Source organism: Oncorhynchus mykiss, chromosome 19, assembly GCF_057628025.1.
Source record: "Oncorhynchus mykiss isolate SJ-2025 chromosome 19, ASM5762802v1, whole genome shotgun sequence".
In the NCBI taxonomy this organism is placed as follows: Eukaryota; Metazoa; Chordata; class Actinopteri; order Salmoniformes; family Salmonidae; genus Oncorhynchus; species Oncorhynchus mykiss.
In genome coordinates this window covers 16,651,178-16,675,903 of record NC_143040.1, presented here as the reverse complement: position 1 = coordinate 16,675,903, position 24,726 = coordinate 16,651,178, and the positions used below count along the sequence as shown (strand labels likewise).

The following is a 24,726-nucleotide window of genomic DNA, read 5'->3' as shown; positions in this document are numbered from 1 at the left end:
TCTACTTACAGTGCCTTGCGAAAGTATTCGGCCCCCTTGAACTTTGCGACCTTTTGCCACATTTCAGGCTTCAAACATAAAGATATAAAACTATTTTTTTGTGAAGAATCAACAACAAGTGGGACACAATCATGAAGTGGAACGACATTTATTGGATATTTCAAACTTTTTTAACAAATCAAAAACTGAAAGATTGGGCGTGCAAAATTATTTAGCCCCTTTAATTTCAGTGCAGCAAACTCTCTCCAGAAGTTCAGAGAGGATCTCTGAATGATCCAATGTTGACCTAAATGACTAATGATGATAAATACAATCCACCTGTGTGTAATCAAGTCTCCGTATAAATGCACCTGCACTGTGATAGTCTCAGAGGTCCGTCAAAAGCGCAGAGAGCATCATGAAGAACAAGGAACACACCAGGCAGATCCGAGATACTGTTGTGAAGAAGTTTAAATCCGGATTTGGATACAAAAAGATTTCCCAAGCTTTAAACATCTCAAGGAGCACTGTGCAAGCGATAATATTGAAATGGAAGGAGTATCAGACCACTGCAAATCTACCAAGACCTGGCCGTCCCTCTAAACTTTCAGCTCATACAAGGAGAAGACTGATCAGAGATGCAGCCAAGAGGCCCATGATCACTCTGGATGAACTGCAGAGATCTACAGCTGAGGTGGGAGACTATGTCCACAGTACAACAATCAGTCGTATATTGCACAAATCTGGCCTTTATGGAAGAGTGGCAAGAAGAAAGCCATTTCTTAAAGATATCCATAAAAAGTGTCGTTTAAAGTTTGCCACAAGCCACCTGGGAGACACACCAAACATGTGGAAGAAGGTGCTCTGGTCAGATGAAACCAAAATTGAACTTTTTGGCAACAATGCAAAACATTATGTTTGGCGTAAAAGCAACACAGCTCATCACCCTGAACACACCATACCCACTGTTAAACATGGTGGTGGCAGCATCATGGTTTGGGCCTGCTTTTCTTCAGCAGGGACAGGGAAGATGGTTAAAATTGATGGGAAGATGGATGGAGCCAAATACAGGACCATTCTGGAAGAAAACCTGTTGGAGTCTGCAAAAGACCTGAGACTGGGACGGAGATTTGTCTTCCAACAAGACAATGATCCAAAACATAAAGCAAAATCTACAATGGAATGGTTCAAAAATAAACATATCCAGGTGTTAGAATGGCCAAGTCAAAGTCCAGACCTGAATCCAATCGAGAATCTGTGGAAAGAACTGAAAACTGCTGTTCACAACTGCTCTCCATCCAACCTCACTGAGCTCGAGCTGTTTTGCAAGGAGGAATGGGAGAAAATGTCAGTCTCTCGATGTGCAAAACTGATAGAGACATACCCCAAGCGACCTACAGCTGTAATCGCAGCAAAAGGTGGCGCTACAAAGTATTAACTTAAGGGGGCTGAATAATTTTGCACGCCCAATTTTTCAGTTTTTAATTTGTTAAAAAAGTTTGAAATATCCAATAAATGTCGTTCCACTTCATGATTGTGTCCCACTTGTTGTTGATTCTTCACAAAAAAATACAGTTTTATATCTTTATGTTTGAAGCCTGAAATGTGGCAAAAGGTCGCAAAGTTCAAGGGGGCCGAATACTTTCGCAAGGCACTGTATCCTCCCTCTACACATCTTTCGTTCTCTCTGTCTCTCTCTGTCTCTCTGTCTCTCAATTCAATTTGCTTCATTGGCATGACGTAACAGTGTACATATTGCCAAAGCTTATTTTGGAGTTTTACAATATTAACATAATAATAATAATCTATGTTGTTAACGGGACAACAGTAACAACAGAAATCATGGGTCAAAATAACCATATGTTGAACAATAACAATAAGCATACAGTAGTGGACATTTGCAGGTTAATTGGTCTGTCAGACACTGTCCCTCATCTTATGGCAGGCTGCAATGTAGTGTGCTGCCAACCCACTGCTCTCTGCGTCCTCCCCCAACAGGACGGGTAGCCTATTCTCATCAAAGAGATATTTTTAACCTCTCTCTAATTGTTTTATATTTTTTACATTTTGTCAGGAAGTGCAGCTCTCTCTCAGGTTCTGCAGTGGTTGCACAGCCTTTCCTCTGCAGGGAGCCAGGTTTTCCTGTGTCTACCTTTCTCAATAGCAAGGCTGTGCTCACTGAGCATGTACTTTGTCAAGGTTTTTCTAAGGTTTTGATCAGTAACCATGGTCAAGTAGTTAGCCACGGTGTACTGTCGATTTAGGGCCAGATAGCACTGAATTTTGCTTATTGTGTTTCCCAATAAGCAATGTAGTTTTGACTGTGTTGTACTTTGGTTTATTCTGATTGATTAATTGGATGTTCTGGTCCTGAGGCTTCAGTGTGTTAGTAGAACAGGTTAGTGAACTCAGCCGCAGGACCAGCTGGATGAGGGGAATCTTTTCTTTGCTCAGCTCTTGGCATTGCAGGACTTAGTAATGATATGAGAGGGGTCACAGTATTTTAGATGTTTCCAAAACTTAATTGCTCTTTTTTCTAAATGATTATTAGTGGAAATTGGCCTAATTCTCTCATCTCTTTCTCTCTGCCGACCATCTCTGTCTCTCTCACAGTCACTTTTCCTCCCTCTCTCAATTTCTCTCTGGCTGCTGTAGTTTTTCTTAATGAATGGACTGTTTGCTTTCCCTTTCCATCCCCAATAATCTGCCCTGAGGCTGGATGGAAGATCTTTTCTCATTTGGAGATTTCAGCTGAAGTCTGCGACAGTCTAGTTTGAGGATATTTAAGAAATTCATTCAGTGTGTGCGTGCTTTTGTGGGTTGTGTGTGTGTGAAGTCCCCACAAGAATAGTAAACAAACAAAAATGTTGACTAACTGGGGACATTTTGTTAGTTCCCACAACGTCAAATGCTATTTCTATGGGGTTTGGAGTTAAGGTTAGAATTAGTGTTAGGGTTAGAATTATGTTTAGGGTTAGTTTGAGGGTTAGGTTTTTGGGTTAGGGTAAGAGTTAGGGTTTATGGAAATAGGATTTTGAATGGGACTGAATGTTTTGTCTCCACAAGGTTTAGTGGTGAGGGAATTAAAGCACCTGCGATTCATTCTGGTCGAGAAGATAGAATATGTAGCTGTGAGAAATGTGTTTTGACCTGGCAGGCAAACGTGTGTGTGTGTGTGTGTGTGTGTGTGTGTGTGTGTGTGTGTGTGTGTGTGTGTGTGTGTGTGTGTGTGTGTGTGAAATGCTGTTTGTACTCTAATGCATTAGTGATGAATGTTTGTTTACTACCTAGTGTGCTTTCTCTCCCAGTCTCTGGGTGAATTCAAAATGGCACCATATTCCCATAGGGCTCTGGTCAAAAGAAGTGTGCTGTGGTATGTAGGGAATGGGTTCCATTTGGGATGCATTCTATACATGGCTCAGTGAGACTGGAGATGTATGACACATAGCTAGGTCTTTAGTCGTCTACTATATCGTTTATGTCTGATATAAATTTTTATTTATTTACCGTCTATTTACAATCGGAACATGCATGAAAACATGACTGTAAATATAACAGTTTATATATACAGAGACACAAGCCTGCATACATTGGCCTGACATTAATGTATCTTTCGTTATTTACCAAGCAGTGCACTTCCCTGAACCAATTCCAGTGTTTTGGCTGTAATGTTATACTCCAAGGCGTGATGTTTGGTTACTACTTCACCTTGCTTGTTAGTCTGAGCCGTGTTTGTTCTTCTCTCAGCCACTGATAAACGCTAGCAAACAAATTCAACTTGCTAATGCGAGCACCATAATAGAATCATCTGTGTTATTTGAAAGAATTGAGAGGTTGTCGTCGAGCTACACTAGATACTGTACCTACTGTAGCCAACTGGACGAGACTGGATGTGTTGCAGACCACCTAACCTACAGTAACCAGAGTCTGGGAACAACTTAATTCCCCAGATGTGATGCCATAGATGTGGTGAGCAACACCAGTTGCACCAGGCTCCAGTTCTGGGGAAGTCAGAATTACAAAAAGCGCTATTACAGCATATTTTCAACACAGTGTTGCTCTTTATTATGTTGAAGAAACACGTTTCTCCCTTACCTACATCAGGGCCTGTATCAGATGGTACCTAGATAAGAACCTGTATCAGATGATACCTAGATAAGAACCTGTATCAGATGATACCTAGATAAGAACCTGTATCAGATGATACCTAGATAAGAACCTGTATCAGACCTGTATCTGATACCAGGGCCTGTATCAGATGAAAATTGCAGAAACTAGACAACTGCATGTTCTCTAAGTACGCAGAGACCTCCTTCGTCAGTAGGAGCAGTCTTCTTCCTGCACCTTCCTGCTACTTTGTCGAATGTTGTGGTAAATGTTCCATGTTGTTAGTGGTTTGCCTTGGTCTTGTTGACCCCCCCTCCCCTCCAGTTTGATAAATGTTCCATGTTGTTAGTTTTTTGCCTTGGTCTTGTTGACCCCCCCTCCCCTCCAGATTGGTAAATGTTCCTCCATGTTGTTAGTGGTTTGCCTTGGTCTTGTTGACCCCCCCTCCCCTCCAGATTGGTAAATGTTCCTCCATGTTGTTAATGGTTTGCCTTGGTCTTGTTGTCCCCCCTCCAGATTGGTAAATGTTCCTCCATGTTGTTAATGGTTTGCCTTGGTCTTGTTGTCCCCCCTCCAGATTGGTAAATGTTCCTCCATGTTGTTAATGGTTTGCCTTGGTCTTGTTGTCCCCCCTCCAGATTGGTAAATGTTCCTCCGTGTTGTTAATGGTTTGCCTTCGTCTTGTCTCCCCTCCAGTTTGGTAAATGTTCCTCCATGTTGTTAATGGTTTGCCTTCGTCTTGTCTCCCCTCCAGTTTGCGACCCACCTGGTGAAGGTAAACTACCCTCGGGTGACCACCCTGGACGGAGGCATCAACAAGATGAAGCCCACAGGCCTCCTCACTGTCCCCTCCCCCCAGATCTGATCAGAGACCACACCCGCCAGCTGCCAAACAAACTCGGTCCCACCCACACAAACAAAAGTGAACCGCTCATTCATCGTCTACCAACGGGCATTCTTTTTATTTTATTTTAATAAACTTATCGTAACAACATTTTGAAAATATTTGCTTGCGTTTCTGTATATTGTTTTACATTTAGATTTCATAATTTGATGTAACAGTCCCTCTCTTTTTTTTATTCTTACGTTGTACTGTATGTATGTGCTCAGAGATGTCACAGCATTAAAATGACTGAGATCAGCTCCTCACTGTACAGAGTGTCTGACTTCTGTTTGCATAAGAGATAAAGGGTGTATCATTTGAAGATAAGGGAAGAGGTCACATTGATAAAATCTTGAGGTCTTCTGTCTCATCATAAAAGAGAACTCAAGGGTTGCGTTGATAGTTGACATACAGGGTGTGTTGCATCAAAAGCATTGTACTACTCACAGTTCATGTCTGCTATCACTGCTCAGTGCGTATGTAAGTGTTTTCATGTTAAGATAGTGTATTTACAAAGTTGAATCTTTAAAATCTATTATTACAACCATATGGGCCTCATACTGTAGACACACTAAGCTCACTGTAAACCTAGCTCCATGATAAAAACATATATTGGTTTGACCTCATTCCTGACCCTGTCTACCCTGCGCCTGTGTTTGTCCTGCAGGAATCCCTGTATTATGTACACAGTGAAGGTTATATACAGATTGCATATGTAAGTACTGCAGTCCCTGCAACTCCATTTCTGAACAGAAAGGCAGCATACAGTAGGTGGGATTTGTCCTGTTACGACCCAAATAGATGTCCCAGGGGGCAAACATTTTCTGGTTTTCAACTGACTCGCTGGTTGAGAAGACGTCATGCAACCAGCTAAAAAGATGTACTTTGTGACGAAATGGAGACGTTGTGGGAAAGATATCGTATTTTGGTTGTTATCGAATCTGTAGTTTTTATTGGTTGCTAAGAAGACTGTAAATGTTAAATAAAATGTATTTGATTAGAATTCTTTGATATGCTGTCCTGGGGGCTGGTCTCGTGGTAGTGCTGTAATACCCTTTGTCCCTGGAGGCAAGGGTTCAATTCCCGGCTGTGCCACTTTCTGACCTAGATCGCTTTCTTTAATCTCCCCTACTATCTCAACTACTTCTACCTGTTAGCTGTCAACAAAAACTATGAAATCCCTGAAGGAGAATACTTTAAGAGAATGGAATTCCATAGGCTAATCTGACCTGCACCTTATCTGCTTCCTGATGTTACCAAGTAAAAGTGCCTAGTTTGAATGTTTAAAAAAAAAAAGGGGCCATCACTACTTGGTCTTCTTAAAGTAACATGCTTTTCCACACTTTAGTGTATATTTACAGTAGCCTATGTTATTCGGCAACCCTTTTCCATCAGCAGAGGGCCTCACACGGGTATGAGGAGCTATAGGAGGATGGGATCATGGAATGGCATAAAACACATGAAACATAAAAACCACGTTTGACCCCGTTCTATTGATTCCATTCCAGCCATTACGATGAGCTGTTCCTCCTATAGCTCCTCCCACCAGCCTCCTCTGGCCTCACTTATTCTTTGGAATTTGCCATGAAGGATATGCGATAAGACGCGAGTTAGTGATACATTTTGGCCGGTATGTGTCCTGCCAAAAAAGCATAATGGGTGTTGCATCATCAGTGCAAGTAGGAAGTATTTGGAAGGATTTGGAGGCTGTCCTGGCGCAGCGGTCTAAGGCACTGCATCTCAGTGCAAGAGGCGTCACTACAGTTCCTGGTTCGAATCCAAGCTGGATCACATCCAGCCGTGATTGAAAGTCCCATAGGGCGGTGCATAATTGGCCCAGCGCCGTCCGGGTTTGGCCGGTGTAGGCCGTTATTGTAAATAAGCATTTGTTCTTAACTGACGTGCCTAGTTAAATAAATGTTACATTAAAAAAAATACTGTACAGTATTGTATATATAGTACTAACTCCATATAGTGACTATACAAGACTTGTGAAATCCTGTTTGGATATCTTGCAGACCACCTAAACAGAGTCTGTGACAACAATTCAATTTCCCACCTGTAACTTGCATTGCAGTGCTGAGCAAACATTTCACCGCATGCCCTCAGAATTGCGAAATTGACGTTACAACACCCTTTCAACCACGGCTTAAATTTCTACTGTGTATTTACAATAGGTGATTGGGCAACGCTTCGCTATCAACATTCTCAGAATTTATCATGCAGGATATGCAAGGTCAATGGTGGGAAGTAACACCCAGATATGTACGTATGGTTCTACACACACCTCCAGCCAGGTATAAAACGAGCAGTAGGGAAGGTGATCATTAAGGCACAGTTAACAGGGTACTACAAACTATCAACCAATCAGGTAAGGGAACTCTGAATGTTTTATTTTTGATAATATGGGAGATATTTTCATCAAGCAAAAGAGCACAGATGTGTGCAGAAAATACAGTTAAACTTGATGTGCAGCGTGATTTCATGTTTTGTTTTCTTCAACTATGTGTAGAATGAGGAGGCTATTATTTAACCAGAGATCAGTGTACTGAGCCATGAATGCAATGCACACAATGCAATTGGTATTTTGGATAATATGCACACAATACAATGGGTATTTTGGATAATATGCACACAATGCAATGGGTATTTTGGATAATATGCACACAATGCAATGGGTATTTTGGATAATATGCACACAATGCAATGGGTATTTTGGATAATATGCACACAATGCAATGGGTATTTTGGATAATATGCACACAATGCAATGGGTATTTTGGATAATATGCACACAATGCAATGTGTATTTTGGATAATATGCACACAATGCAATGTGTATTTTGGATAATATGCACACAATGCAATGGGTATTTTGGATAATATGCACACAATGCAATGGGTATTTTGGATAATATGCACACAATGCAATGGGTATTTTGGATAATATGCACACAATACAATGGGTATTTTGGATAATATGCACACAATGCAATGGGTATTTTGGATAATATGCACACAATGCAATGGGTATTTTGGATAATATGCACACAAAGCAATGGGTATTTTGGATAATATGCACACAATGCAATGGGTATTTTGGATAATATGCACACAATGCAATGGGTATTTTGGATAATATGCACACAAAGCAATGGGTATTTTGGATAATATGCACACAATGCAATGGGTATTTTGGATAATATGCACACAATGTAATGGGTATTTTGGATAATATGCACACAATGTAATGGGTATTTTGGATAATATGCACACAATGCAATGGGTATTTTGGATAATATGCACACAATGCAATGTGTATTTTGGATAATATGCACACAATGCAATGTGTATTTTGGATAATATGCACACAATGCAATGGGTATTTTGGATAATATGCACACAATGCAATGGGTATTTTGGATAATATGCACACAATGCAATGGGTATTTTGGATAATATGCACACAATACAATGGGTATTTTGGATAATATGCACACAATGCAATGGGTATTTTGGATAATATGCACACAATGCAATGGGTATTTTGGATAATATGCACACAAAGCAATGGGTATTTTGGATAATATGCACACAATGCAATGGGTATTTTGGATAATATGCACACAATGCAATGGGTATTTTGGATAATATGCACACAAAGCAATGGGTATTTTGGATAATATGCACACAATGCAATGGGTATTTTGGATAATATGCACACAATGTAATGGGTATTTTGGATAATATGCACACAATGTAATGGGTATTTTGGATAATATGCACACAATGTAATGGGTATTTTGGATAATATGCACACAATGTAATGGGTATTTTGGATAATATGCACACAATGCAATGGGTATTTTGGATAATATGCACACAATGTAATGGGTATTTTGGATAATATGCACACAATGCAATGGGTATTTTGGATAATATGCACACAATGCAATGGGTATTTTGGATAATATGCACACAATGCAATGGGTATTTTGGATAATATGCACACAATGCAATGGGTATTTTGGATAATATGCACACAATGCAATGGGTATTTTGGATAATATGCACACAATGCAATGGGTATTTTGGATAATATGCACACAATGCAATGGGTATTTTGGATAATATGCACACAATGCAATGGGTATTTTGGATAATATGCACACAATGTAATGGGTATTTTGGATAATATGCACACAATGCAATGGGTATTTTGGATAATATGCACACAATGCAATGGGTATTTTGGATAATATGCACACAATGTAATGGGTATTTTGGATAATATGCACACAATGCAATGGGTATTTTGGATAATATGCACACAATGCAATGGGTATTTTGGATAATATGCACACAATGTAATGGGTATTTTGGATAATATGCACACAATGCAATGGGTATTTTGGATAATATGCACACAATGTAATGGGTATTTTGGATAATATGCACACAATGTAATGGGTATTTTGGATAATATGCACACAATGTAATGGGTATTTTGGATAATATGCACACAATGTAATGGGTATTTTGGATAATATGCACACAATGCAATGGGTATTTTGGATAATATGCACACAATGTAATGGGTATTTTGGATAATATGCACACAATGCAATGGGTATTTTGGATAATATGCACACAATGCAATGGGTATTTTGGATAATATGCACACAATGCAATGGGTATTTTGGATAATATGCACACAATGCAATGTGTATTTTGGATAATATGCACACAATGCAATGTGTATTTTGGATAATATGCACACAATGCAATGGGTATTTTGGATAATATGCACACAATGCAATGGGTATTTTGGATAATATGCACACAATGCAATGGGTATTTTGGATAATATGCACACAATACAATGGGTATTTTGGATAATATGCACACAATACAATGGGTATTTTGGATAATATGCACACAATACAATGGGTATTTTGGATAATATGCACACAATACAATGGGTATTTTGGATAATATGCACACAATGCAATGGGTATTTTGGATAATATGCACACAATGCAATGGGTATTTTGGATAATATGCACACAATGCAATGGGTATTTTGGATAATATGCACACAATACAATGGGTATTTTGGATAATATGCACACAATGCAATGGGTATTTTGGATAATATGCACACAATGCAATGTGTATTTTGGATAATATGCACACAATACAATGGGTATTTTGGATAATATGCACACAATGCAATGGGTATTTTGGATAATATGCACACAATGCAATGGGTATTTTGGATAATATGCACACAATGCAATGGGTATTTTGGATAATATGCACACAATGCAATGGGTATTTTGGATAATATGCACACAATACAATGGGTATTTTGGATAATATGCACACAATGCAATGGGTATTTTGGATAATATGCACACAATGCAATGGGTATTTTGGATAATATGCACACAATGCAATGGGTATTTTGGATAATATGCACACAATGCAATGGGTATTTTGGATAATATGCACACAATGCAATGGGTATTTTGGATAATATGCACACAATACAATGGGTATTTTGGATAATATGCACACAATGCAATGGGTATTTTGGATAATATGCACACAATGCAATGGGTATTTTGGATAATATGCACACAATGCAATGGGTATTTTGGATAATATGCACACAATGCAATGGGTATTTTGGATAATATGCACACAATACAATGGGTATTTTGGATAATATGCACACAATGCAATGGGTATTTTGGATAATATGCACACAATGCAATGGGTATTTTGGATAATATGCACACAATGCAATGGGTATTTTGGATAATATGCACACAATGCAATGGGTATTTTGGATAATATGCACACAATGCAATGGGTATTTTGGATAATATGCACACAATGCAATGGGTATTTTGGATAATATGCACACAATGCAATGGGTATTTTGGATAATATGCACACAATGCAATGGGTATTTTGGATAATATGCACACAATGCAATGTGTATTTTGGATAATATGCACACAATGCAATGGGTATTTTGGATAATATGCACACAATGCAATGGGTATTTTGGATAATATGCACACAATACAATGGGTATTTTGGATAATATGCACACAATGTAATGGGTATTTTGGATAATATGCACACAATGCAATGGGTATTTTGGATAATATGCACACAATGCAATGTGTATTTTGGATAATATGCACACAATGCAATGGGTATTTTGGATAATATGCACACAATGCAATGGGTATTTTGGATAATATGCACACAATACAATGGGTATTTTGGATAATATGCACACAAAGCAATGGGTATTTTGGATAATATGCACACAATGCAATGGGTATTTTGGATAATATGCACACAATGCAATGTGTATTTTGGATAATATGCACACAATGCAATGGGTATTTTGGATAATATGCACACAATGCAATGGGTATTTTGGATAATATGCACACAATGCAATGGGTATTTTGGATAATATGCACACAATGCAATGGGTATTTTGGATAATATGCACACAATGCAATGGGTATTTTGGATAATATGCACACAATGCAATGGGTATTTTGGATAATATGCACACAATGCAATGGGTATTTTGGATAATATGCACACAATACAATGGGTATTTTGGATAATATGCACACAATGCAATGTGTATTTTGGATAATATGCACACAATGTAATGGGTATTTTGGATAATATGCACACAATACAATGGGTATTTTGGATAATATGCACACAATGCAATGGGTATTTTGGATAATATGCACACAATGCAATGGGTATTTTGGATAATATGCACACAATGCAATGGGTATTTTGGATAATATGCACACAATACAATGGGTATTTTGGATAATATGCACACAATGCAATGGGTATTTTGGATAATATGCACACAATACAATGGGTATTTTGGATAATATGCACACAATACAATGGGTATTTTGGATAATATGCACACAATGCAATGGGTATTTTGGATAATATGCACACAAAGCAATGGGTATTTTGGATAATATGCACACAATGCAATGGGTATTTTGGATAATATGCACACAATACAATGGGTATTTTGGATAATATGCACACAATACAATGGGTATTTTGGATAATATGCACACAATGCAATGGGTATTTTGGATAATATGCACATTGAATAAGCATATTACTCCTGTCTATGGTTCATTTGCTCACTGTCATTTGCTCACTGTCATTTGCTCGTGCAAAATGTCCCCCTACATGCTGTGTGTATGCAATAACTGTGGCTTTGCAAGTTTGTTATCCTAGCAAGAATACCCTAAAAAAAATGATTTTGTTATTAAAACAGATATCATGCAAGTCTTAATATTTGCAGAAATGTTTGCACTGTCTACATTGAATGAACTGTTGTTTGCTGTGCAGTCTCAGTGTGTGCAGATAAGCCTATCGTAATGTTTTTCAGAGTCAAAATGCCAAAATACAAGGTGACTGTGTACACACACAACATCGCAACTGCCACCACGATGAACAACATCTTCATCAAGCTGGTTGGCGAAAAAGGAGAGAGTAAGCGCACGTGGCTCACTAGCTTGAAGGGAGGCTTCTATCAAGGCACGGTAAGTCAGTAATGCTCCTATCAGTACTAAGAGATATTTCTCTTTAAAACTAGAATCCTTAATTGAAACAATAACAAAGAGGCACCCCGCCTCTGTTTTGGTAAAAAGCTGAGGGATGGGCTTGTAGAAATGTCACCATTCTCAAATTCATAGAAGAATGTGTACTTTTAACCATGTTTTGTGGCTATAGCTTAGTGTTTGTTTACATTTACATTGCTTACAATCATTGGGTTCTGATTGGGTACGACAGTTGAACTAAGCAATTATAAATTATATTCTTCAAGAATCTATGAGTATATATAATTTATATGTCCAAAATATGGATGTAGCAACAAATTATTCTAGCTTCAATAAGACTTACCATTTGCATTTTTCAAATACTGTGCTCAAAACACACCCAAACGCACCAATATGTTCATACACATATAGTGTATGTGACATGAATACTGGTAGTCCAGGATTAGTTATATTTGCCTTTGTTATTTGCTTTCTCACACAGTCCAGGTTCTGCTCTCTCTCACTCTCTCTGCCCCTCCCTTTTTCTCTCTCTCTCTCCCTCTCTCCATCTCATTCTTTCATTCCCTCCATCTATCTCTCACTTCCTCCATCTCTCTCTCTCTCTCTCTGCAGGCGTCTCGTGAATTCGACGTGGTGTGCCCCTCCTCCCTCGGCACGCTGGTGCTGATAGAGCTGGACAAACAGCCCCTCCCACTCTTCCCCCAGGACGCCTGGTTCCCGTCCAAGGTTGTCGTGACGACGCCAGAGGGAGACACATGCCAGTTCCCCATCTACCGTTGGATTATGGACAAGGAAGTGCACCTGTTCAGAGAGGGCACAGGTCAGCACGGTGTGACGTTATGAAACAACATCACATGCAGACATGTTAGAATGATTAATGCATGGGGAAAAAAGTGGATACTTGCAGCCATTGTGTGTGTGTGGGGGGGGGGGGGGGGGCATTTTCTTTGTGTGTGCATGATGTCACTAAGTTTTAAAAGCTACTTTTCCTCTTAGGGCCACCGTACATTCAGTAATACATGCAACACTGGTTCTGAAGGATTAGTGCAATAATACGTGTGATTAACTTGATTTATTATTTTTTTTATTTTTCAGCTAAAAGGCTCTGTGATGAAACTAATCATCTTGCCAGGTACAGCAGGGAAAAGGAGATGAAGACGAGAACTGAGCTGTACTGGTAGGTGCTGTGGTCTTTCGTCCTAGCTACCCAGTCTGTCCATTATATCTGACCAACCTCCATATATTTCCTGCTCCTCCTCTTTCTCCTGCTCCTCCTGCTCCTCCTCCTACTCAGTTGGGATACCTACAAGGAGGGTTTCCCCGGCAGCATGAAGGCAGACAACCCTCTGGATCTTCCCAGCGAGATCCAATTCTCGTTCACCAAGGCCACCCAGTTCCTCTTCACCGCGGCCACCGGGTGAGTTCCTCACCTAAGCCAAATGTATACCCGACTTGAGTACACAACACGAGAATGCAATGTGCTACTCATAATGGCTTCCCTATGTGGTTATGTGGTAAGTTACAGAATGAGGAATCGGCGTGCTCAACTCGAAGGTCTGTAGTAACTAAAAGTTGTTGGGTGCCGGGTTCAAAAGGCATGCACTGGGGGGGAAAAACCCCCAAAACCCTCATTCATTAAAATATTCTCTACATTTTAATGTATTTTTAGGCACTAGAAGTTGTGAAAAATAGTAGAATAATGTATGTAAATAATGAATGTAAATTATGATTGTGAAAAAAGATACTACAATGTTTCATCATTTATAACTGTGTGAATGTGTGAATGTGTGAATTTTTCTCCAAACGCTGATGAAGTATGTCACCCAAATGTGTCTGATTCCTCTGCCCTCTCCTGCTGATAATTACATTAAAACTTGAGAATAGTTCAGTGCGGATTTGAGCTTTTTTCCTTTGTCCAGTACGTGGTGAGTTTAACATTTTGGGTTGCACACACTTGCATGTTTTTTCAACTATGCAGGACAGACATTTTTGCGTAGCTAATTACGTTGCATACGTCGGGCATAATTCATCCTCTAAGGACAGTTTTTTATTTCATTTTTTATTTATTTCACCTTTAGTTCAAATAGTACTTCCTGCAGAAGATCATTAAAACTCTAAAGTATTCCATTCATTTATATTGTTGAGTTGTACAATTGCTCTGCAAAACTCTATTGTCTCAGCATGACACAGTTCCTTGTCTCCCATTCTGTAGGATCACTGAGCTGAAACTGAAGGGGTATTCTGACAGCAAGAAGAGCTGGAAAAACATTGATGAAATCAGCAAAGTCTTCTGCTGTAATAGAACTGTCATCTCAGGTGAGTGCATTTCATAGGTGCATTTGCAGAATTAACTCCAGGGGCCTGTTTATTAGGTGGTAAACGTTTTGAAACAAAGTGAAAGGGGGAAGTAATACTACTTGAATATGTCCAATAAAAATATACATTCAGTACCAGTCAAAAGATTGGACACACCTACTCATTCAAGTTTTTTTTCTCCATTTTCACTATTTTCTATATTTTAGAATAATAGTGAAGACATCAAAACTATGAAATAACACATATGGAATCATGTAGTAACCAAAAAAGTGTTAAACAAATATTTTATATTTGAGATTCTTCAAAGTTGCCACCCTTTGGCTTGATGACAGCTTTGCACACTCTTGGCATTCTCTCAACCAGCTTCAAACTTTTGACTGGTACTGTATATACTGAAAACGACCCTGGATTACTAGGCATCATCTGGAAGAAAACAGACTGAAACAGGGAGGGAATACCTGTCCAATAAGAAACTATTGATTTTATTTTCTGTTGCAAAAGGTTTTGCTATGGTGTGCACTAATTAATACAACCCAGAATTTCCTCCTTCCAGACTACGCACAGGAGCACTGGAAGGAAGACGAGTTTTTCGGGTACCAGTATCTGAACGGCTGCAACCCCATGTTGATCCGTCGCTGCTCGGAGTTGCCGGCAAATTTCCCCGTGACAGGAGACATGGTCAAGCCCTCTCTTCGTGGATCGTCCAGCCTCCTAAAGGAATTGCAGGTACTGTACAGTATGTCAAAATGGGACTCATTGTTAAAAGTTGCCTAAATTATTGCAGTACCACTTCTACCAAGGGTGGCGCTGGACATGGGGCAGTCCTCTTGGACCAAGGTGAATATCTTAGATATTCACAATTATCAATGGAAGTCAATAGAGATCCTTTTGTTGGATGTCTAGACATCCACTTTCTTGGATCATCAGAAGCATGTACCAGATTCCTTTTTGGACCTACAGATGACTTTGGTGGAGGTCCATCCAGTATGTTTCTCAATAGCTAGGTTTCCATCCAATTGGCGATAGATTTTCATGCAAATATTCTCAAATTCGCATTAAAACAATATGCACATTTCCCCACGATAGATGTTTCCATCAAATTGACCTGTTGCAGATATAAGTCTGTGTGATGACGTAGTGCACATAAAAATAACCTTTATGGTTCCCATGTACCCAAACATAAAAATAACCTTTGTGGTTCCCATGTACCCAAACATAAAAATAACCTTTGTGGTTAAATTCCCATGTACCAAGACATAAAAATAACCTTTGTGGTTAAATTCCCATGTACCCAAACATAAAAATAACCTTTGTGGTTAAATTCCCATGTACCAAGACATAAAAATAACCTTTGTGGTTAAATTCCCATGTACCAAGACATAAAAATAACCTTTGTGGTTAAATTCCCATGTACCAAGACATAAAACATTTAAACATGTAAATGGCATTTCCATCGCATTTTCAACTCTGATGGCTTTGTCACAATTATTTTTCTGTTATATAGCGAATGTGCCCACTCTGGTCTTGGCTCGTGCACTCTAGCCAACAGCTGGCAGATACAGTGCAGGTATAATCTACATGATGACATTATTATATAGACAAAAAATATTATTTTTACTTATCAATGGCAGTCAAGCATCTGCCATTCCACCACCATTTCTCACATAATACATTTTACAGACACAAAAATATCTAGCATATTTTGTTTTGTTGACATGCTGAGGGTTTACAGACAAACGTTCTGTTTTCTTCAGGCCTGTCGTGACATTTTCTATCTGACATGTACTTCAAAAATGTTGGATGAAACCTGGTCACTGATAAATGAAAAACATCCCAGTATTACTTTCTTTGATGTTTTGTGGGGGGATGGTGACCCTACAATTCAAGAAAGTAATCGCAAAAATAACTTTATTGGATGTTTTTTGGGATAATCCTAGTAAAACACAGAGCTACAATATCTGTCCCATTCCAAAATACCAAGAAAGTGAACCGTAATCCTAACCTGTTGCATTTTTGCATTCTATCCTACAGTAACTTTTGGATTTATTCTCCCATGTCATCCAATCCCTAACAGAGCGGCAACATATTCCTGCTTGACTACAAGAACCTGGATGGATTAAAGGCAAACGTGATCAATAGGAAAAAACAGTACATGGCGGCTCCTCTGGTTCTGCTCTACAGAACCCCTGATGACAAGCTGGTTCCCATCGCCATCCAGGTAAGGTTGCCCTAACTAACTTTGAAGTGAAGACTACAGTCACGGAGACCATTACAAGTGAGAGAGTCTGTAAACCCATCATGTTTCAATCTCCTTTAGAGAGCCCAGTTACCTGTGGAGGCTGGTGGAGATAGAAATGGAGAGTACGGGCTCATTACTACCGCTCCCTTCTTTACGTTTCAAACATTACAACTAGCCCGTCCTCCCCATGTTTCCCTCCACCAGCCTCCACTGTATCTGACAGTGCCCAAAGAAAATATGTTTGATATAGTCTTCAAATGCTTTGAATGATTGCATTACACACTTAGAACATATGGTTCATCAAGGGTCCTTTGGGAAGGGTGATGGTTTTATGTGAAACCTTTGAGTCCTTCAATGCTTCTTTGGAGTTCAGGGAAGGGTTCTTTCCTCTTTTGTGATAATCAAATGTAGGGGGGGGGCAGCTCATAATTATTTTTTTAGGGGGGGGTTCTCAAAGCTCTTTTTGAGTGAGAGTGTCATTCCAGTTTATATTTGTGTTATTGTGTCATTACATGTTAAATATGACTATAGCTAGTGAAAGTGTCTTGTGAAATGCGTAAGGGAAATCAACGACTATGTGTTCTCTGGAAAATAATGAATAATGAGGTGTGTTCCACAACGCGCTAGCAGAGTGGAACTAACCTTCCACAGAGTTACGTTATTTTCCAGAGTACGCATAGAGCCCAGAGTTGATTATCCCTTTTATACCATGGCTATAATTTAGCACATTAACTGCTAGAAATGTGTTCCTTTGCAGGGATAAATGAGTTCAACATCCACTGAAATAGCTAGCAAGTTTACTAGATAGCGACACTAGTTGCCTGGGTAACCAAAAATACTTGCTAGTTTAGCTAACCAAACCATCAGTCCTAGCTTCCTATTATAAATTCGAATTCAACAATGCCACTAACATTAGCCTAAAGCCATGTGCGCATTGTTGAGCTTCTAATATGAATAAAACATTAAAAAAAAAACTAATGTATCAACAGTTTTAAGCTAAACGGTCTGATCTGTTGCGTCAGACTATTACATTTTTACATTTTAGATGTGCAGTGGTTGTATGCGTTTTGAATCTGTCATTCTTTTGAACCGTAGACATATTTTGTATCATCCCAGGGATGAGAGGAAGCCCTTAATTATAAAGACATAACAAGTAGGCTATTTGGTTGTAATTGCAATGTTGCAACATTTTTTAGACTATCAAGGGTGTCCAACCATCCTCCAGGAGAGCCTTAAAGGGTTAATGTTGTAGACAGTGTAGCCTCCATTTTTGTCTGATTCTCTATGGTAAAAAAAAGATAGTAATGCATTTAATTTTGTAGAGTGGTTCATTGCATCATACAATGATGTACAAAACATACAAATGGTGTTACAGACCCCTTTTTTTGTGTCTTGAGCTTTTGGACAAGTAAAAAAGGTTTCCTACTTGTCCAAAGGACAAGTGGCTAAAAAAGTCAATGTCAAGCCCTAAACCAAAAAGGGTTGAAACGATAGCAGAACCCTTTTTGGTGCTAAATAGAACATAAAAAAAAGAAGTTATTTATAGAACCTTAGGAAAGGGTTCTTTATAGCACCATAAATGTTCCATTTATAACCTTATGTTCATGGTTATTTATAGAACCTTCAAAAAAGGGTTCTATGTAGCACCAAAAAGGAATCCGCTAATGTTATTATTTGTATTTTTCCATTAAACAGGGATAATGTTGCTGGTAGCCATCTATGAGGTCCCTAACACTCTCTCTCTCCACAGTTGAAGCAGAAGCCTGCTAAAGACAACCCCATCTTCCTTCCTACTGACTCTGAGTATGACTGGCTCCTGGCCAAGATCTTTGTGAGGAGCGCTGACTTTCAAGAGCACCAGCTCAACGTCCACCTGCTGCGCACTCACCTCCTGGCTGAGGTGTTCGCTGTAGCACTGCTGCGCAACATGCCCATGGTGCACCCCCTCTACAAGGTACATAACACAGTACAGCATAGCATAACATAGCATAAACCCAGGCGGTTGGTGGAACCCTAATTGGGGAGGACGGGCTAGTGGTAATGGCTGGAGTGGAATGTTATCAAACACATGGCTTCCATTCACTCCATTCCAGCCATTATTATGAGCTGTCCTCCCCTCCGCAGCCTCCACTGAGCATAGCATAGCATAACATAATATTAGCATAACATAACATAATATTAGCATAGCATAACATAATATAGCCTAGCATAACATAATATAGCATAACATATCATAGCATAACATAATATAGCATAGCATAACATAATATAGCATAACATAATATAGCATAACATAACATAATATATCATAGCATAACATGGCTTCCGGGTTGGATGCGTGCTGTGTTAGGAAGCAGTGCGGCTTGGTTGGGTTGTGTTTCGTAAGACGCATGACTCTCGACCTTCGTCTCTCCCGAGCCCGTACAGGAGTTGTAGCGATGAGACAAGACAGTAACTACTAACAAAAAAAGGGGGTAAAAAACTATATATAAATAAATAAATAATAATATAGCATAAAATAGCATAGAATAACGTAACATAATAAAGCATAAGATAAGATAGCATAATATATTATATCATAGCATATATAACAGAATACATCATAACATAATATAGCATAGCATGTCCAGTTAGTGCTCCGAGGATCAAATAAAATAACATTTTATTTGTCACATGCGCCGAATACAACAGCTGTAGACCTTACCGTGAACTGCTTACTTACAACAATGCAGTTTTAAGTAAATAGAGTTAAGAAAATATTTACTAAATAAAATTAAGTTTAAAAAAGTAACACTATAAAATAACAATAACGAGGTTATATACAGGTGGTACCGAGTCAATGTGCAGGAATACAGGTTACTCGAGGTAATTGAGGTAATTTGAACATTTAGGCAGTGCTAAAGTGAGGGGTGAGGTCAATATAAATAGTGGCCATTTAATTGATTGTTCAGCAATCTTATGGCTTATGGGTAGAAGCTGTTAATGAGCCTTTTGGACCTAGACTTGGCGCTCCAGTACTGCTTGCCATGCGGTAATAGAGTGAACAGTCTATGACTTGGGTGACTCGAGTCTTTGACAATTTTTGGGGCCTTCCTCTGACACCGCCTAGTATAGAGGTCCTGGATGGCAGGAAGCTTGGCCCCAGTGATGTACTGGGCCATACGCACTACCCTCTGTAGCGCCTTACAGTCGGATGCCGAGCAGTTGCCATACCAGGCAGTGATGCAACTGGTCAGGATGCTCTCAATGGTGCAGCTGTAGAACTTTTTGATGATCTGAGGACCCATGGCAAATCTATTCGTTCTCCTGTGGGGGAATAGGCATTGTCGTGCCCTCTTCCCGACTGTCTTGGTGTGTATGGACCATGACAGAGGATAATGACACATGAAAGTATAATACACCTATTTCCAATCTGTCCTTACTAATGCCAGTTTCTCTCTTGGGATTGTTAACCATCCATCCTTCTCTCCACCCTGGTTTACTGCTTTAGCTTCTGATTCCACACACCCGCTACACCCTCCAGATCAACCTCTTGGCCCGGGCATTTCTAATAGCTGATGAAGGAGTTTTCACTCAGGTAGGCTACTGAGTGGACTGTTTCCATAGAAGTGTGTGGTGTCCATATTAGGAATCACACATGCATGGAAGTTGTGTCAGAGTCAGCGTACATGCGGTTGTATGTCTTGTAGTGAACCTACAGTACCCCCATGTATGGTCATTTGGCCCTCCTGGTCAACATACTTGCTGGTAGGTTCACTATCTCTCATAGAACCAGTGTAATATTGCAGCTTAGTTAAAGTACATTATAATGTTACAGAATTATGTAATCAAATAACTTTAAGTGACGTTGTAGTTTGCTGCTTCGGGCGGAGAGGGGATGATTGAGATCCTGAGGAGATCTGTGGCCTCATTGACCTACAGCTCCCTCTGTATGCCGGAGGACATCACTGCACGAGGTCTGGAGTCAGTCCCCAACAACTACTACAGGGATGATGGACTCAAGCTGTGGGACATCATCCACAGGTAGGCTACGACAGAGCAGTAGAGCAGACCTACATGGTGGTAGTACAGTATCATCCGCTGGTAGAATCTACAGTGAAAGCATAGCTCTACATAGATATGATATCTTCTTCCTTCGTTCTTCCGTTGTCGCCTTCCGTATAGGTTTGTAGAGGAAGTGATTTGTTTCTATTACAAGAGTGACTCAGAGGTCCGGGAAGACCAGGAACTACAGAACTGGATCAAGGATATCTTTGACCATGGCTTCCTGGCCCAAGAATGCACAGGTGACGATGTACAGGGTAATAGGGGGGTGGGGGGTGGGGGGGTGGTAATGACGTATGGTGAAATGTCTTGTTTTTGCCAATATGTTTTTTGGTTTCTGGTCCATAACTTCCCCGGCATAACTCACATCTTCCATGGACGTGACTGTCCTATAGTAACAGTCCACCCAGCTCCCCTGCCATAACTCCATTCATCACACACCTCTCTCGGTTCTTATCTTTCTGTCCAGGAATCCCTCAGTCTTTCTCCACTGTGCCAGAGGTTGTCAAGTTCGTCACCGTGGTGATCTTCACCTGCTCAGGCCAACATTCTGCTGTCAACTCTGGACAGGTGGGTGTAACGTAGCCCATACTTTTTTTTCAAGTGTGTTATTAATCTAAATCTAAGCACTACTGACGTTTTCTGCCTCCTCTACCATTTAGGAGGAGACGTATTTGTAAAAATGTTGCAAGGTTTTTTCTGTAATTCCTTGCCACTATCATATCATTTCAGAATAGCACCATATTGGATGTCAGTAATAATCAGTCATTGTTCTTCATGTTACAGTATGACTATGGTGGCTGGATGCCCAACACCCCCATCTCCCTGCAACAGCCACCCCCCACCACTAAGGGGCAGTCTACTGAGAGCACCATGCTGGAGACCTTCCCAGATGTCGGCACAACAGCACAGGGCATGTCCACCATGTGGCTCCTTAGCAAGCAATCCAGTGACTTTGTGAGTCTGCCATCTTTCATGAACTATTATCAATATCATCAAGGCCCGAAATACTATATTTAGGTACAAAATATCCTATTTAAGTGTCCTTTTTAATGTTAATATTATAACTATCAATATTTTGCTAACTTCAATTATTCTCCATATGCAGTTGGCTCTTGGCCAGTACCCAGAGGAGCACTTCAACGAGATGCCACCCTGCAGGATGATTCAGAAATTCCAGACGGAGCTGAAGGTCTTCAGTGAGACCGTCAAGGCCAGGAACTCTGGACTACCAGTGCCATACACCTACATGGACCCTGCTTTGGTGGAGAACAGCGTGGCCATTTAGATAAGCCAAAGTCCTAGACCAGGGTCCAGTTCATTAGGCACTAATTGGAAGAAAACTGAGGAACTACCTTATTTTTGTTGTCCTTTGTTTTGCGCTTAAAAACGTTTCGCATTGCGTGCCCTGATGAACACGACCCAATGATTCTGGAGGCATGCAATTGTAAACATTCTAAAATCTACAAAATGTATTGAGTATGTCAATTTTTGGAGCTTTGCTAAACTAATGTCCCACTTCAATCAGATAAAGGGAAATCACACTGTGGGTTCAGTCAGAATGTTATCGCTGTATCAGAAGTGTTAACTGTGTTAAACCAACACACACCGCCACGTGGTGTCCCTCACAGGCAAAGAACTTGTTGATGTTATTACATTTGTATGTGTTAATGGATGTTAAGAAATACAGGGTCTTTCTGACGGATTCATTTCTGGTGCCATATAACTACGGACTACAGGGACTCCTGGTGAAAATGATCTCTCCTACTAAATGATGTGACACTGAAATGTTGATTAATAGTAAACAAGTGTCAGAATAATATGAGAGAACAATAGGTGTGACTCTCACTTGAAATTAAAAGCTTATCATTTTTTTATATCTCCAGTCTTATTGTGATATTTGCCTCATGTCATTTTTGTTGAAGCCCTGTCTACCTCCCTCATGTATTAAATGTAAAAAAAATACATGCATGAAATGATTAGAAAATTATATGAATTCAGGTATAAAAAAACACAAAGAAAGGTTTTATTTTCTTCTAAGGCTGGATCAGCTTGATATTGCGGAAAGATTGTTGCTTCCATCAACATCATTTTCTGCATAATTTCCAATCCCCCATATATTTTTGGGGTAAATATATATATATTCATACATACATACAAGTACATACCCATATACACATACATATATACAGTTGAAGTCGGAAGTTTACATACACCTTAGCCAAATACATTTAAACTCAGTTTTTCACAATTCCTGACATTTAATCCTAGTAAAAATGCCCTGTCTTAGGTCAGTTAGGATCACCACTTTATATTAAGAATGTGAAATGTCAGAATAATAGAGATAATTATTTATTTCAGATTTTACTTCTTTCATCACATTCCCAGTGGGTCAGAAGTTTACATACTCCCAATTCGTATTTGGTAGCATTGCCTTTAAATTGTTTAACTTGGGTCAAACGTTTCGGGTAGCCTTCCACAAGCTTCCTACAATAAGTTGGGTGAATTTTGGCCCATTTCTCCTGACAGAGCTGGTGTAACTGAGTCAGGTTTCTAGGCCTCCTTGCTCGCACATGCTTTTTTAGCTCTGCCCACAAATGTTCTATAGGTTTGAAGTCAGGGCATTGTGATGGCCACTCCAATACCTTGACTTTGTTGTCCTTAAGCCATTTTGCCACAACTTTGGAAATATGCTTGGGGTCATTGTCCATTTGGAAGACCCATTTGTGACCAAGCTTTAACTTCCTGACTAATGTCTTGAGATGTTGCTTCAATATATCCACATCATTTTCCAACCTCATGATGCCATCTATTTTGTGAAGTGCACCAGTCCCTCCTGCAGCAAAGCACCCCCACAACATGATGCTGCCACCACCACAACATGATGCTGCCACCCCCATGCTATACGGTTGGGATGGTGTTCTTCGGCTTGCAAGCCTCCCCCTTTTTCCTCCAAACATCACGATGGTCATTATGGCCAAACAGTTCTATTTTTGTTTCATCAGACCAGAGGACATTTCTCCAAAAGTACGATCTTTGTCCCCATGTGCAGTTGCAAACCTTTTTTATGGCAGTTTTGGAGCAGTGGCTTCTTCCTTGCTGAGGGGCCTTTCAGGTTATGTCGATAAAGGACTCGTTTTACTGTGGATATAGATACATTTGTACCTGTTTCCTCCAGCGTCTTCACAAGGTCCTTTGCTGTTGTTCTGAGATTGATTTGCACTTTTCATCCCAAAGTACATTCATCTCTAGGAGACAGAACACGTCTCCTTCCTGAGCGATATGACAGCTGCTAGGTCCCATGGTGTTTATACTTGCGTACTATTGTTTGTACAGATGAATGCGGTACCTTCAGGCATTTGGAAATTGCTCCAAATGATGAACCAGACTTGTGGAGGTCTACAATTTATTTTTCTGATGTCTTGGCTGATTTCTTTTGATTTTCCCATGATATCAAGCAAAGAGGCACTGAGTTTGAAGGTAGGCCTTGAAATACATCCACAGGTAAACCACCAATT

General features: G+C 39.7%; 2 protein-coding genes across 2 annotated transcripts in view; both read left to right on the top strand.

Annotated features, from left to right (window-relative positions):
- The window catches only part of LOC110514596 (TBC domain-containing protein kinase-like protein), a 63,279-nt gene extending 58,039 nt beyond the window's left edge, over nt 1–5,240 (top strand). Inside the window, exon 26 of the mRNA XM_090210241.1 lies at nt 4,841–5,240. Within this exon, the coding sequence (XP_090066367.1) occupies nt 4,841–4,951 (111 nt within the window). The 3' untranslated portion in view covers nt 4,952–5,240. The remainder of the gene's footprint in view (nt 1–4,840) is intronic.
- A 1,953-nt stretch (nt 5,241–7,193) lies between these two features.
- Nucleotides 7,194–23,085, top strand: LOC110534564 (hydroperoxide isomerase ALOXE3). The gene is made up of 15 exons (XM_090210244.1): nt 7,194–7,340; nt 12,438–12,591; nt 13,222–13,429; nt 13,705–13,786; nt 13,904–14,026; nt 14,822–14,925; nt 15,479–15,651; nt 17,000–17,143; nt 18,915–19,118; nt 20,655–20,741; nt 21,018–21,187; nt 21,329–21,450; nt 21,678–21,778; nt 21,995–22,165; nt 22,317–23,085. The coding sequence occupies exons 2-15, from the start codon at nt 12,445–12,447 to the stop codon at nt 22,494–22,496; spliced, it is 2,016 nt and encodes a 671-aa protein (XP_090066370.1). The 5' UTR covers nt 7,194–7,340; nt 12,438–12,444; the 3' UTR covers nt 22,497–23,085.
- The last annotated feature ends 1,641 nt before the right edge of the window (nt 23,086–24,726 follow it).

Bases quoted from the DNA above. Each gene is read 5' to 3' on its own strand.
- LOC110534564 (XM_090210244.1), top strand. From the start codon at position 12,445: ATGCCAAAATACAAGGTGACTGTGTACACACACAACATCGCAACTGCC. The intron at 12,592-13,221 runs GTAAGTCAGTAA...CTCTCTCTGCAG, and splicing joins GAGGCTTCTATCAAGGCACG to GCGTCTCGTGAATTCGACGT. The intron at 14,926-15,478 runs GTGAGTGCATTT...TCCTCCTTCCAG, and splicing joins TAATAGAACTGTCATCTCAG to ACTACGCACAGGAGCACTGG.